The 14442-nt window shown below is 40.1% G+C and overlaps 1 protein-coding gene across 38 annotated transcripts in view; it reads right to left on the reverse strand.

The window, feature by feature from the left end:
• Positions 1 to 315: 315 nt before the first annotated feature.
• Positions 316 to 14442, reverse strand: part of Ktn1 (kinectin 1) — a 91885-nt gene continuing 77758 nt past the window's right edge. For 11 of the 38 annotated variants that reach the window (XM_029469356.2, XM_029469358.2, XM_029469357.2 and 8 more), the window contains 10 exons: positions 13009 to 13089; positions 12320 to 12409; positions 12092 to 12184; positions 11084 to 11155; positions 10775 to 10858; positions 10530 to 10613; positions 6605 to 6688; positions 3574 to 3669; positions 2619 to 2728; positions 316 to 781 (listed from right to left, as the gene is read on the reverse strand). In XM_029469356.2, the coding sequence (XP_029325216.1) occupies positions 2624 to 2728; positions 3574 to 3669; positions 6605 to 6688; positions 10530 to 10613; positions 10775 to 10858; positions 11084 to 11155; positions 12092 to 12184; positions 12320 to 12409; positions 13009 to 13089 (789 nt within the window). In that variant the 3' untranslated portion in view covers positions 316 to 781; positions 2619 to 2623. Of the gene's footprint in view, positions 782 to 2612; positions 2729 to 3573; positions 3670 to 6604; positions 6689 to 10529; positions 10614 to 10774; positions 10859 to 11083; positions 11156 to 12091; positions 12185 to 12319; positions 12410 to 13008; positions 13090 to 14442 lie in introns of all 38 variants that reach the window. The other 27 variants (XM_029469362.2, XM_085828599.1, XM_029469361.2 and 24 more) reach the window with 8 other exon arrangements.

Here is a 14442-nt window from a genome sequence, read left to right on the forward strand (position 1 = left end):
AACAGAAAAGAGAACACATGTAACCTGTACTAACACTCTCTGAAGAGGGAGACTTAACAGATGTTACTTGAAACCATAGTAATAATAGCAAAAATAAAGCAGAGCTCTCCTCCACGGTGAATGGGACTCAAACGCCTGCACCTTGCTGTCACCCACGCTGTGGGACTTGGCACAGTCCTGACCCAGAGAAGACACAAAGGTCTAGTCAGGAAGTTACAGAAGCAACAAGACTTGTCTTGTTTGGTGGCTGCAATTAGAAACAGCGGTCTGAAGCGCTAGTGAAACTTGTTGAAACTCAACGACAATCAGAGTGAGTCATGTTGAATAATAAGTGTCCCTTTATTTGCTGATTATAATAGCAACAAAAAGTGTTTCCTTGAGTTGATGTCACAGGCGGCTTCTTCCCAAATGTTAAGTAAAGCAGTGTACAACATCAGTATTAAAATGTTAAATTTCACATTGTCTATACCACTTTGATCTTCTGAACAATTTAATTGAGCAAAATAAGGTAAAAGTTTACATTTACTTCATCTTTAGGAATGTAAAGGTCTAATTATTCAAACAGTTTTATTATAAAACTAAACTCTGAAGGTGTCTACAGAGTTGGCTTTTTAAAGTGTTTTCTCTTTAAGTCAGTAGTCTAACAAGGATTAGAAAAGACAAAACTGTTCAGTGTCTGACAAAGTAGAAAGGGTAAAACATAAATAAGGCTTTAATTTGGCAAAATATAATACAACGCCTTCTGTTAACTTCTAACGAGTAATTTCCCAATTACTTCACTCTGTAAAAGATAAGAAAGTGATCTATTTAGAACAAGGTAAGAGAAGCAACCCACGAGCACACAGTTCACAAGACCCAGCCTGGCGCTCTCAGTGGCACCCAGAGCCCCTCATACTGACGGTGATCACACGAGAGGACACCTCAGGATTCAGAAGCTTTAGGTAAAAGATTTTGAAATGACAACCCTGAGAAGCCACTCTTATTAGGTCTTGCTCAGTATAATGCAAACCCAAGGAGCAAAGTGGACCAGGCTGAAACTTACAAACCCCATCTGTAAGAAGAACAAACATGGTCTAAGGCAGGAGGCAGTCAGACTCAGTCTCAGTCTTAAAGCTCTCTAATAATTAAGCCCTTCTCGTAGCTCAGTCAGCAGACTGAGCATATCCGTCCAGCCTTTCTGTGACTGTGCTACTGAATGCAAAGAGAAGTGTCAGCAAATCACTCACGATGCTGACAAATGGTGTTTGCGAGTACCCTAGAGGAGACATAGAAACTACAGGAGGAAGAGAAAAACCCAAGAAGAGAAGTGAAACTAAACACTGACTACATGAAGGAAAACAAGATTAAGAAAGGCTCTGAAAAGGGAACAGTCAGGCTGCAGCCCTGGGACGAGGAGAAGAATTTCTCTGCAAAAGAGAAATCAAAGTCATCTGCCAATTTGGGGAAGAAAAGTGCCAGAAACATGACTTCCAGAAAACAGAAAACTGAGCCGAGCGAGAGCTCCTGTCCCGACCGTAACAACAGAAAAGGGTTCACTGCGCCCAGTCTTCTGAGAGACAGTCAGCACTGTTGAGGGCATGCACTTAGGTAGGCTAAAGGCTGGCTCTCCTGAACAGAAAGTGTCCACAGTACGTACCTGCCACATCACCAGAGAAGGCTGTTAACTTCTCCATATGCCTAACCTACCCGTACCCCTGGGCCTTCTGCCTGGCTGTCAGTCATAGGAACATTGGTATAGGTTCCAAATGGCAGTTTGCCTTGCCCCTTTCACACAATAATTTTGGGGCAAGGAGCCTCCGAAGAAAAATATCTGAACTATTCTTTGTATATTCAAAAATGTTCTCACCTTAGCAGTATGAATTAAGTCATACGAAGCATTTTTAAGTGCTGCTAGACTTGGGCTTTTCTGCAGTCATGTAAGCAACAAGAGCACACAACATGATCTAATGATGGCCTTCTTATTTCTCCTAACCCAAGCCCCTCACTTCAAACATGAAGGAGTAAATTGCTTAGGTTATCTACAAAAGGAAACTCAATACACCAACTTGGTATGTTGCCACCGTGATTCTAGCACATTCCAGGCCAAACAGTGCCTGAGCAAGTCACCTCAAAACAAAACAACCACCAAGCCAGCTCTAATCAGCAGAAATTACAGAAATCTACTACTCCTATCTTTAGGTATACAATAAGTACTGTATGTTCTTTTCGCATTATGAAGTTATGATGGCTTTATTTTCAGTCCAACATTGATAAAACAAAGCCAAAAGCAACCAGTCATAAAAAGATGGGAAATGCCCATAGATACTTGCCCTAAAGTAGGATTAGAATCAACTAAAAGGCAATTATAGGCCTACAACAGACCAACCCAGGTAGCCATATCACAACCAAGCTGCCTGACAGGAGACTGCAGTAACTATGTTATAGTTCTTTCCCTCTAAACCAAAAGACTTCAAAATGTGTACATAAAAGGAACAAAACAAGAAAGGTCAAAGCTGACACCTAGAACCTGTGAGAAGGACCATTTCTTGAGTGCCATGTAGATCACTTTCCAGTGAGTAATGTCATCTGTACTGCATTATGCATAAGGAAGCAGCAGTTCTGAGTGTCCGTACCCACACCTGGATTATGTCTCCTTTGTGAGTTGTTGATTTACTTCCTGAAGCAATTGCTGTAACTGTGTCACAGTCTGATTGAGACTTACAGACATCGTCTCTTTCTCAGGAGACTCCTGAAAAGAAGGTGGAAGGGATAATAACTTCAAAAGCCTCCAAACACAAAGACAACAATGTGCAACCAGAAAAGGGAAATGACCTAGACATTTATAAAACAAAGTTAGCAACAGTAAAAATCACATACAAAAATGTTTGCGGATTAGTGGCACAAACTAGCTGGCACCAAAGAAAACTATGTTGCATAAAATGCCATAAAGGAAAACTCTATAATCTATGAATGTTGAAAACAATATATTTTTTTCCTTTCAGAAAACAATTATGTTTTAAAAAACAAAACAAACAACCTGTCCAGCAAAGGACAGCATGGCTCCACCAGCCCCAAGCCCAGGAGCAACACATGGCTGCTTACTGGGTGCCAGACATAACCCCTCTACTCAAGGTCTCCATGGTACTCAGTTGTTCCTTCTGATAACCCTACAGGCCAGGTGACACTGCCAGTACCCTTTACTGAAGCAGAGTGACAGCCACAAATGAAGTTAGTAAGCAGCAGGGCACAGAGTCCACCATCTACACTCTAATGCCAAGGCACTAATGCACACCTCTCCGTAGACACACTACAGTTACTACAGGACCTCACAAAGCTATAGTGAGACTACCAGTAGCAAGAACGCAGCGGCCCTCGGGAGAGAAGACAGCTTTGGGTTAAGAGTACTATATCTGGCGCTGGTTAGCTCAGTGAGGCAGAGCGTGTGTCATAGGCACAAGGCCATGGGTTCCATCCCAAAGTTGGCTCCCATCCCCCAAACAAGGAAGCACAGTTTGGAGCCAAAGAACATGCTTGCTCTTCAGAGAGTTTACAAGGCAACTAGCCTAGAAAGTTGAGGCTGAAGGAAATACCCACCATTTCTGGGGAAATATCACTATTCTCAATAACAACAGTGTCTCCAGCAGCTTTTAGTGAAATTTTTGAGTGGATAAAGTTCAGTGACTGTTGAGCCTGTAACAGAAACACAAGGAGAAGATATATCAAAACACACAAAGGAAGTAACTTAATATGTATTCTGTACAAAATTAAAGCTCCTCTCAACATGTGATGTAAAAATTTTGTCACTGAAATGAAAACAGCGACATCTCCCACCAGTTTATAACAATATGTGTGCACATTTTCAGCAGTTCAAACATGGGAACTGAATAAGGAAATTAAAGCTAGAAATAAGCACACTGGTAAATTTAAGTTTTAGCCTAGACTACAAGTCTGCCAACTCCAACCCACAACCTGATTTTTGACAGCTCACATCTAAGAATGGGTGTTATGGTTTTTATTTCATTTTAATTTTATGTGTATTAGTGTTTTGCCTTCATATCTGTCTGTGTGAGAATGTTGAATCCCCTGGAACTGAAGTTACAGACAGTTGTAAGCTACCATATGGGTGCTGGGAATTGAGTCCAGGTCCTTTGGAAGAGCAGTCAATGTTCTTAACCACTGAGCCATCTCTACAGAGTTTCACTGTGTTTAGCTAAGTTTGGTATTTTCGAGATAGCCTGGTAGCTCATGCTGGACTTGAACTCATTATGTAGACAGACAATGCTTATATTGAACTAGTGATCTTCTAGCTCCTGCTGCCCAAGTGCTTGGATTACAGTAGGCACCACCCATACTTGGCCTCTCTTGGTTTTGTTTCTGAATGAAACATGTAAGTCTATCACGGGTGGACCACTAATCGTCTGGGTTTGCTAACTCCTCATCTGGAACCTTTGTTGAACATAAAGCATATTTAGAGAAAAGTAGCAGAAAACGTTTTATGAATGGGCTCCAACATTGTTTTGTTTTGTTTTTAAAGATTTATTTATTTTATGCATGAGTGCTCTATCTGCATGTAAACCTGCATGCCAGAAGAAGGCATCAGATCATTTTATAGATGGTTGTGAGCCACCATGTGGTTGCTGGGAATTGAACCCAGGACCTCTGGAAGAGCAATTAGTACTCTTAACCGCTGGGCCATCTCTGCAGCCCATACTTTCAGTTTACAAAGTGGTTTGTTAACTCAGTAAAACACACTTATGTGCATCTGAATTCCAATTCACAATTCACTTATGTGCATCTGAATTCCAATTGAGCATTCCTACTGTCTGCAGGCAGGAGAGTGTCACCTACCACTGCCACTTCAGCCACAGACATACATGGTTTAACTACACCCGTACTGTCTGAGGAACTGCACTGCCATACTAAAATTACACCTTTTCTATTTTAAACTTAAAGTAACACACCAAATTAAATAATACACATCTCAACCTTAAGAGTATGTCCTCTCTGGGCATGGTGGCACACACATTTAATCCCAGCTCCAGAGACAGCTGCATGCATTTGAGGCCAGCTGGTCTACAAAGAGAGTTCCAGGCCAACTAAGGCTCTGAGACCCTATCTCAAGACAAAACAAAAAAACTTGGTACTCTAACACAAATTTTCTGAATTCACATTTAACATTTAATCTGTTTTAAAATAATCTGAAATTGTTCAAGAATTTCTCAATTCTTAGTCTTTTTATTAATAACAATCATAAGCTCTAAGTATGCACAACAAAAATACTTTTCATGTATTTGATATTTAAACATGCCATGATATTTAAATAAGAAATGTAAAAAATGTTATTATATTAATATTTAAATGTTTACAGTAATTGATATAGGTATCAAAATCTAATTTATATAAATCCTTGATTATGCAATTCCAAGAAAGGGATATGTGTAATTTTTCTAATAACTATAATCTCCCACAAATACTTGCATAGCTCTACGTTAAAACAAGAAGTACTAAAAACACTGCACATCAGAACGACAATTAGACTGTTAACCAAATGAGAAGAATCAGAAGCCGGGCGTGGTGGCGCACGCCTTTAATCCCAGCACTCGGGAGGCAGAGGCAGGCGGATTTCTGAGTTCGAGGCCAGCCTGGTCTACAAAGTGAGTGCCAGGACAGCCAGGGCTACACAGAGAAACCCTGTCTCGAAAAACCAAAAAAAAAAAAAAAAAAAAAGAGAAGAATCAGAAATACAATCCTAAAGAAATCAACAATTTGAGTAAGAGAATAAAAAAACCATTTGCGCTCCCCATGGTGGCACACAGTTGCAGTCCAGCAGTCAGGCTACAACACTGAGTTTAAGGTTAGCCTGGGCTACACAGAAGAAAGAAAGGAAGGAGGAGGAGGAAGAGGAGGAGGAAGAGAGAGGGAAGGAGAAGAAACGTATATCGGTACAAAACACTGACTAAAAGGAACAAACTTCTGAAATTACAGATATTTATATATTTTTTCATTTCATAAACAAACTAAAATGTACACCACTATGTACCCTACCCGCCTTGATGATAATGGACTAAACCTCTGAACCTGTAAGCCAGCCCCAATTAAATGTCCTTTGTAAGACATATCATGGTGTCTGTTTACAGCAATGGAAACCCTAACTAAGACAGTGACAATGGCAAATCTTATTTGAAAACTTTAGAGGGCTGGAGAGGGGGCTCAGCAGTGAAGACCATTCACTGACTTTAACCCCACGAATAAGACCTGAATTCAAGTTTTAGCGCCCACAGGTAGCTCACAACCACCTGCAACTCCAATTACAGGAGATCCAAAGTCTCTAGAGTACTAAGTACACATGTGGCACACAGACATACATGCCAACAAAACACACAACACACACACACACACCAAAGAATTTCAAAGAATTTTCAAAACTGAAGAAAAAGTAAAAACTTTAACTCCAAATGAGGAAACAAATCAAAGGGTTTTATTGTTGCTGTTGCTGTTGTTATCTACCAAAAAAGCGACATCTAAGGACCCAAAAGGACAGGAGCGGTTTTACAGTGTCTGCTTAAGCTGCATGCAGGACATGGGTTGGGGACACTCACTTTCTCCAGGTCGAGCAGTGTCTTACCTTATGCAAATCATCAGCTACCTTCTTCCTCTCCGTTTGCTCATTTTGCAGTTTTGAGTGCGTTTCATTTAACTGTGTCTTGAGCTGTAGAAAAGGAACAAAACGACTGAGTTATTTGCTTATGAAGGGTGGCTATGAAAGAATGGACTCTTAGGAGCCATGATGCACATGATGCACAGTGGATTAGCTAGCAGCTGACAAGAGGTACAGAAAAGCTGGCAGCAGAGGTCCAACCTGCAGAGCTGAACCTAAGAGATGCAAGAGAATGAACTAGAGTTTAGTGTAGAAAGAAGACTTTAACCCCAAACCAGAGCCAGACACTGAGAGCCTTTAATAGTTACTGTTCATAGTCACTGAGACTATTACAAATTAAAAGGAACACATAAAAATTTCTAATCATCTTTAAAACACTCCCTTAACCTCGAGTTCTTCTTATAAGTCCATTGGGAGATGAGGGTGGTTGAAGGCTTAGCCTGGTGTTTAAAAGGACTTGTTCTAGGAGAGGACCTTGGTTTGATGCTCGGCACTCAAATATAGCCATCTTTAACTCAGGTCCCATGGGATTCAATAACTTCTGGCTTCCTTAGGTACCGACATGAACATGGTGCAAAGACACACATGCAGATAAAATACCCATGCACATAAAATAAATCTAAATTTTTAAAAAGTTATTATTACTTTAAGCCAGTGAAAAGTTTAAAAATCCAACAAAGTAACTTTGAAAACAGCAATGTAAGGTCATTCTAGCCTAAACTGCACCAGCAAGAAATGTTGAGGGGTTACACTGCAGCTCTTCCAGAGAACCTCGGTTCAATTCCAACAGTTCATTTACCAGTGCCCACACAGCTCACGGCTATAGATTCGTAACTCCAAGCTCAGAAGATCCAACGTTCTCTTCTGGTGTTGGTGGGCACTAGATACATACATGCATGCAAACATTCATAGACATAAAATATTTGTTTTTAAAAATATTGAGAAAGAACTCTCAACAGCCAAATTGTCAAAACCAGGCTGAATATGACCCCAGTGTCCATGCACAATACCTCTTTCTCACAACTGTTCCAATTAAATAGAAAGGAAACTATTCACACTGTCTAAAAATTTAATGCCAGGCATGGTGGCACACATCTTTGATCCCAGCATTTGGGAGGCAGGGGCAGGCAGATCTCTTGAGTTCAAGGCCAGTGTGATCTACAGAGGGAGTTCCAGGACAGCCAGGGCAACATGGAGAAACCTGTTTTGAAAAAGTGTGTGTGTGTGTGTGTGTGTGTGTGTGTGTGTGTTACTGATTTTTGCCTCCCAGCCACAGGCATGACTTTCAAAAAAGGTTTGGAATCTTAAAAAGGTAAGAAGTAGGTAAATAAATAAATAAATAAATAAAACAAATAAGTATACTAGAATTTAAAATGGCATGAGGAATTCCCACTTGGTCAATTCCTTTGGGGAAGTACATTAAATGGCTAAAGCTCCTGCTGCTTTCTGTACTTAACTGAGAGAGCTCAGTTCTCTCTGGTGAAGAAGACCATATAACAGTGTGCATGGATGGCCCAGCAAGTTCATTTTATTTTAAAATAAAGTAACTATTACAATCACAAGACAGGAAAAAAAAAAGCAGAAATTGCTACTTAAAACTGTCTCCTGATAGCAGAAGGGTAATTAACACGGGCCAACCAACAAAATGGAGGTGTAACCACCAGCCTACAGATCTGGCACAAAGGCTACAAGTGCTGAGTCAGCTCTAAGCACCAAAACTAAGAAGAAGACTCCCTAGCTATAGCTGAATCTGTTAGCTGCTCAGTAGCGGCACAAGTCTTTAACCCAGCACTGGGGAAGAGGAGGCAAGCTGGTCTCTTTGAGTCTGAGGGCAGTCTGGTCTATAGAGGTAGTTCTAGGATAGCCAAGGTTACACAAAGAAACCCTGTCTCAAAAACAAAAACAAAGCTAGGAACCGTGGCAGACACCTTAAATCCAGCACTCGGGAGGCAGAGGCAGGTGGATATCTCACTTCAAGGTCAGTCTGGTCTACAAAGTGAGTTCCAGGACAGCCAGGGCTAAATAGAGAGACCATGTCTTGAAAAAACAAAACAAAACAAAGATTCTTCTAAAACATTCTATAGGCATACAACTTTGGAGAACCACAGACCTAGTCAGTGTGATATACACCAAATATATGCAGAAAACCCGTCTTATATTGCACTGGAAATGGGTCTTGCTAAAACAAAGCACTGATAAATGCAACAAGAATTGAAAATATGGGAGCATGTACATGCACACAACACTCTATCCCTCACACAACTCTAGAAACGAATTCCCAACAATCACTGTCATACAGGGCATCGTGATGCACACCTGCACATCTTAATACATCTCAAAGCTCCGGGAACTGAAGCAGGAAGACTGCTATGAGTTCAACGCTAGCTGGGACTATATAGCCAAGCTGCCACCAAATACCCCAATCAAGAAGAAAGAAGCAGGTGGGGGAACAAGAAAAGTAGGGATGGGTGTGGAGGAGGAGAATGGTCAAGATGCATATATGAAGATGCCATGGTGAAACTCAGTACTATATGCTAACCTAAAGTTTTTAAACGGTAGAATTAAAAAAAAAGTAATAACTGCTGTAACAAAGAGTGATCAGGAATGAGAAAAAATAGGGTAAGTACATGTGTGGTGCTAACTGAAACACTCTCAACTAGCAGCATTAATGTAAAATCACAAGAAACTTACTTTATTCTTTCAGTATGCTCACACACTTTTTTTTTTTAAAGTTAATGTTATAAAGTGTTTTAAAACTCAGGAAGATAAAATTAGTGTATAAAACAGAACAGGATAACTATCTAGCTAACAGGTCAGCATGTCAGCAAACAGTACAAATCCCTAAAAATTACAAGAACAGGAATGCAAAGAATTTCACATCTAAAATTCAGCTGAGACTAAGGCCTGGGGCTACTTGGGAGGCTGAGGCAGCCAGGGCTACAAAACTCAAAGCTACCTTAGGCAATTTAGCAAGACCTTACATCAAAAGGAAAAGGAAAAAGAAGGACTGAGGATGTAATTTAGACAGAAAATGTGCCTATTATGCATGAGGTCCTAGGTTTAATTCCTAGAACCACAAGGAAGGAAGGGAGGAGGAGGGAGGGAGGGAGGAAGGGATTGGTCCAGTCAGTCAGTCACTGTGGGCTAGATTCCATACTGATAATGAACACTGGCTCATATCTATAATCCCAGCTAAAAGACTGAGCATTACTGTGAGTTTGAGACCAGCCTACATAAGAGACCTTGTCTCAAAAGAACAAATAGTACAGAAATTACTTTTAAATGTTCTGAAATTTACTTTTAGAAAGACTAGTTAGCTTTGGTTGGGGTTATTTCCTGAATGAAGAACACGCATCTGTAAGCTACAAAACTAGAAATCCCTAGCTGGGCAGTGGTGTTGCCTTTAATCCCAGCACTCGGGAGGCAGAGGCAGGTGGATTTCTGAGTTCAAGGCCAGCCTGGTCTACAGAGTGAGTTCCAGGACAGCCAGGGCTACACAGAGAAATCCTGTCTCAAAAAACAAAACTAAACAACAACAACAAAAAAACTAGAAATCCTAGTTAACTATGATAGTTCAAGAAGACAATCTTTACAACTCCTCCTATCAAATTTTGTTTCTTTATTCACCAAAAAGTAATAATGTTCAAGAAATTAGGTTGTATAAAAAGCAGAAAACTTTGAAATAGAGTTGGAAGCCAAACATGCCATTATTAGGAGCTAAGAAAAGAAGAACCATCTTTGGAGACACATCAGAGGAGGAAGATGATCTCTAACCTAAGGAAAGTGCCAAGCTAAAGGTGGTTAGCCAGGACGAGAAGGCTGGTGGAGTCTGCACACCAGCACGCGTGTCTCCAGAGCCGACTGGACACTCAGTGGAGGACAAGCTTCTTACCAAGTTAAGCTCTTCATTCTGTCTTACTGCTTCAGAATATGAATCATCAAGCTTTTTCTGCAACTCAGTCAACAGATCTTTCAGCTGCAATGAAGTTTAAAGTTTAAGATTGGTCTCCATGATAACCCATACTTTGCAGCTACTCGGAAGCTCTTCTACAAACAACTTAAACAGAATTACTTTACCGTCCTGTCTCAACTGAACTGAACTGAACTGAAAAGCAGGTCTGAAAGATGTGGAAGTACCTCTCTGACTTCCATCACGTAGGTCGATCGCTCCATCTCGGCCTTCTCTAGCTCCATTTCCAAATGCTCTCTTTCTCTTCTCAGCTGTCAACACAACAAAGGGCAGTTAAGCCATTTACATTTTCCTTCCATGGTTTTTCCCATAATAGAATGTTAGAATACTTATGAATTTAAAGCTGTTATCAACTCAAACTACTCAAGATAAAAACATATGAGACATAAAAGTAACTTAAAAGCACAGATGTTTGAGCAACCCATAATGCTAAAACTAAGTTCACAGGTTGCAAGTCTAAGCATCAGATCACATACATTCTCCATATCTTTGTTTTCTTGTCTTAGTCGCTCTAGCTCTCCCTCTGAGGCTGTGAAGGAGGACTGCATCTGAAATGTGAGACAACATTAAGAGAGAGCCACTGAGGGAGCACTGGAGATGTGGGCTGCAGACATGTTACACTCCAATGAGTACCTAGCTTCTGAGTTGTGACATGGCACGGTCTCTATCCTGGGCCATGGATTGGATATGGAGGTTTTTAGTTTTGCCTTTTAAATTTTTATGTATTTGAAAGAGGGGCAAATACAAGCCACAGTGCATCTGGGGTCAGAGGACAATTTGCAGGAGACAGTTCTCTCCTTCCACCATGGATAGGATCAGGTTGTCAGGTTGTAGCAAGTCCCTTTGCCGTCCCCATTTAGAGGTTTCAAATGTAGCCCATACTGGATTGTCAATTAAAGCTCTTAAAAATGATAGTCTCACATGTGACTTCATTTCAGTAATGCTCAGATCCTACCCACTTATACTGATCCTATTTTAAGAGCCAGCTAGAATCACTTAATTTTGGTAGCAATAGCTAATCACTATATTTACTCTCCAAGGGTATTAACAGAGCAAGGCCAGCAACCTACAGCCTGCACACATCGACGCAAAAGATCCATGAATTTCTTAGCAACATCTGTGAAAATGGAAGAAAAACAGACTTCCAGTAGTACATGGATCACATGAACAGAAGCAGGACTTAACTTTTTCTGGAATGCAGTATGATATGGGTAGCTTGTTTCGAACCTGGGGTTCTGTATCTTGCTATAGACTATGTAGTGCCATCACTCACAAAGCACTCTGCCTGCTACATCACCCTCTGGTCACTCAGATGAGTGACTTTCAAATGGGTCAACTTCAAGATCACCTCAGACTCCAGACCTGCTTCCCTGCCACACACATGTAGGACACGGGTGGCCAAGGATGCATCTACACTGTGTTCCCAGGTGACAATGGTGGGACTGAAAGCTCAGTACAGCCGCTGTAAGCCTGCCCTTAAATACCTGCTTAATCATCCTTTGAGACTCGTCAGCTTTAATTTTCCATTTACTTTCTTCTTGCTCCACACTTCGCTGAAGTTTTTGCAAAATCCCTTCCTGTGGACAAAGGCAAAATTGTCCTAAAAATTTTTTGATTTTCAATTATTGTTTTCAAGATAAATCACATGGGCCAGGAAGAAATAAGTCAATAATTTAAAAATAAAATGGAAATGTAATTCAAGCGTATCCTACTGTTTCTGCAAGGACCGACTTGTATTTTTCACATTCCAGCTGTAGCAGCGTGTGCATCTCACTAGCTTCTTTCAATCTGTGCTCCAAAACCTGCAAAGAATAAGAGAAAAATGACAAATAAGAGGGTTGTACTTCACATTAGTTTCAATATCTCATGACATAGTAAACGGATTCAATGATTTTTAACAGAATAGTACATTCCTACACAGCAGTGCAGTCCAATGGCCTTTTGGTCACATGCTGTCCCCTTGTGAAACTCTTTTTAAGTCCTAAGAAATGTCATCCGACGTTTATAGCAAGGGTTTTACTCTGCACGTGCGGCGGCCATGTAAGGAGACCCATAAGTAAACATTACAATGCTTCTGACACACAGGAGGAAGACTTTACTCCTGCAACCAGGATTCAAACTAGCCATGGATCTGCACTCTCTCGGTGGCCAAGGACAAGAAGGAAGCCAGCTTGTGGTGCTGCCGAGGTTATCTGGGCAAGCCAGTGAAAATGGCTACAGATCTTAGTTTGACTTACACTAAAAACTTAAGCTAAAAGGTGATGAGAGTAACTAGCCATTTAGTTTTAGAAATGAAGGCACCATATTCTTTCTAGTACACAGCTAATAATGCATCCTCTATCACCCCAGTGTTTCTGAGAGCAGCTTCTGGTGTGCCCCAACTCTCAGTTTGTCAACTAACCTTGACCGCCTCTGCGTCTGAAGTTCCAGCTACGCACGCTTTTGCCTTCTTTTCAAAGCCACGCAACCATTCACTGTAATTCTGTGGGGGAAAGGTCAGTTATTGGTTTCCATAAAAGTCTGATTAAAAGAAAGAAAAATTTAAGAGCACCAAATCAGATGATTATAAAAGAAGCCTACATACATTGTCATCATACTTAGAATTTCACAGACAGATACAACTTCACAGACAGTTTTAAAAAACAAACAAAGAAAGAAAACCCCAATGGTGGCACATGCCTGTAGCTCCACAGCCTCAGAAGGGAGAGCAGAAAGATAACTAGCTCAATACCAACGTCAGTTACACGGTGAGTTTCAGGCCACCCCAGGCTATATAGAAAGACTATCTTAGGGGGAAAAAAGACCAAACAATTCTTTTTGACACAAGTCTGAAAGTGCTAGAATTAAAGACAAATGCAACCATAGCCAGCAATAGATAAGTAAAGAAATAGTTTAATGTACAAAGAAATTAAATACATATTAGTATCAAGATAAAGTGTTTTTTATCCATAACAAAATATTTGCAACTGAGTTTTGGACTCAAAGGCAGTAGATCTAAGCTCAAAATTCATGTCCTAACACTATGAGAAGTATTCATGAGCAACAGGCTAATAAGCTTAATTCGTAAAAATTCAAGATCTAGAATAAGGAACATTTCAAAAACTTTTCCACATAAAATAGTTCTAAACACAAGTATTTAGAATTTAAAAATTCTAACTAGAGGTATTCTGTTCAGAAGATTTTAAATTCTTTGAAGGTACTCCCAAAATTTCTGAAAATACGTCATTCAAAAAAATGCATTATATGCATATTTTAAATCTTAATGGGAGTGAGAAACACACATTTATTTAGCTACAACACAAAACTGGTTTCTGTTTGCAGGTTAAGTGAAGAAAACAATACATATATTGTTTAAGCCATTATCTGAAACTTTAGAATAAATCATTAAAGATTTTTGAAGCTTAACTAAACTTGAAACTGTTAACAAGTGTTTATATTTTTAAATCAAGTTTCTTCTTATATTTTTGGTTTCATTAATAAAGAAAACAAACTGTTTATTGACTCTGTGGTATAACGTGTTCTGCTACTGTATCTCAATATTCTCCAAGCATCACATGGGGGGTGGGGCACGGCGATCACCCCACACTGCACAACTTACAGTGCCGTGCTGGTTTAAAAGCCCCTATTTAGAGTAAAAGAATGGCATTCTCACAAAACGAGTTCAAACCAGAACAGTGAACACTAACAAACTACTTAAAACTTCAAATACTGGGATCCAACACAGACTAAACCCAGATGGAATCATTCTCTTCTACATCTGCCATACACATTGGCAATAGCAAGCAATAAAAACTTGTAAGAGTCCTTGTATATTTAATAGTTGTGTTGATTTATC

Source organism: Mus caroli, unplaced genomic scaffold (assembly GCF_978045245.1).
Source record: "Mus caroli unplaced genomic scaffold, Mus_caroli_1 scaffold_12, whole genome shotgun sequence".
NCBI lineage: Eukaryota > Metazoa > Chordata > Mammalia > Rodentia > Muridae > Mus > Mus caroli.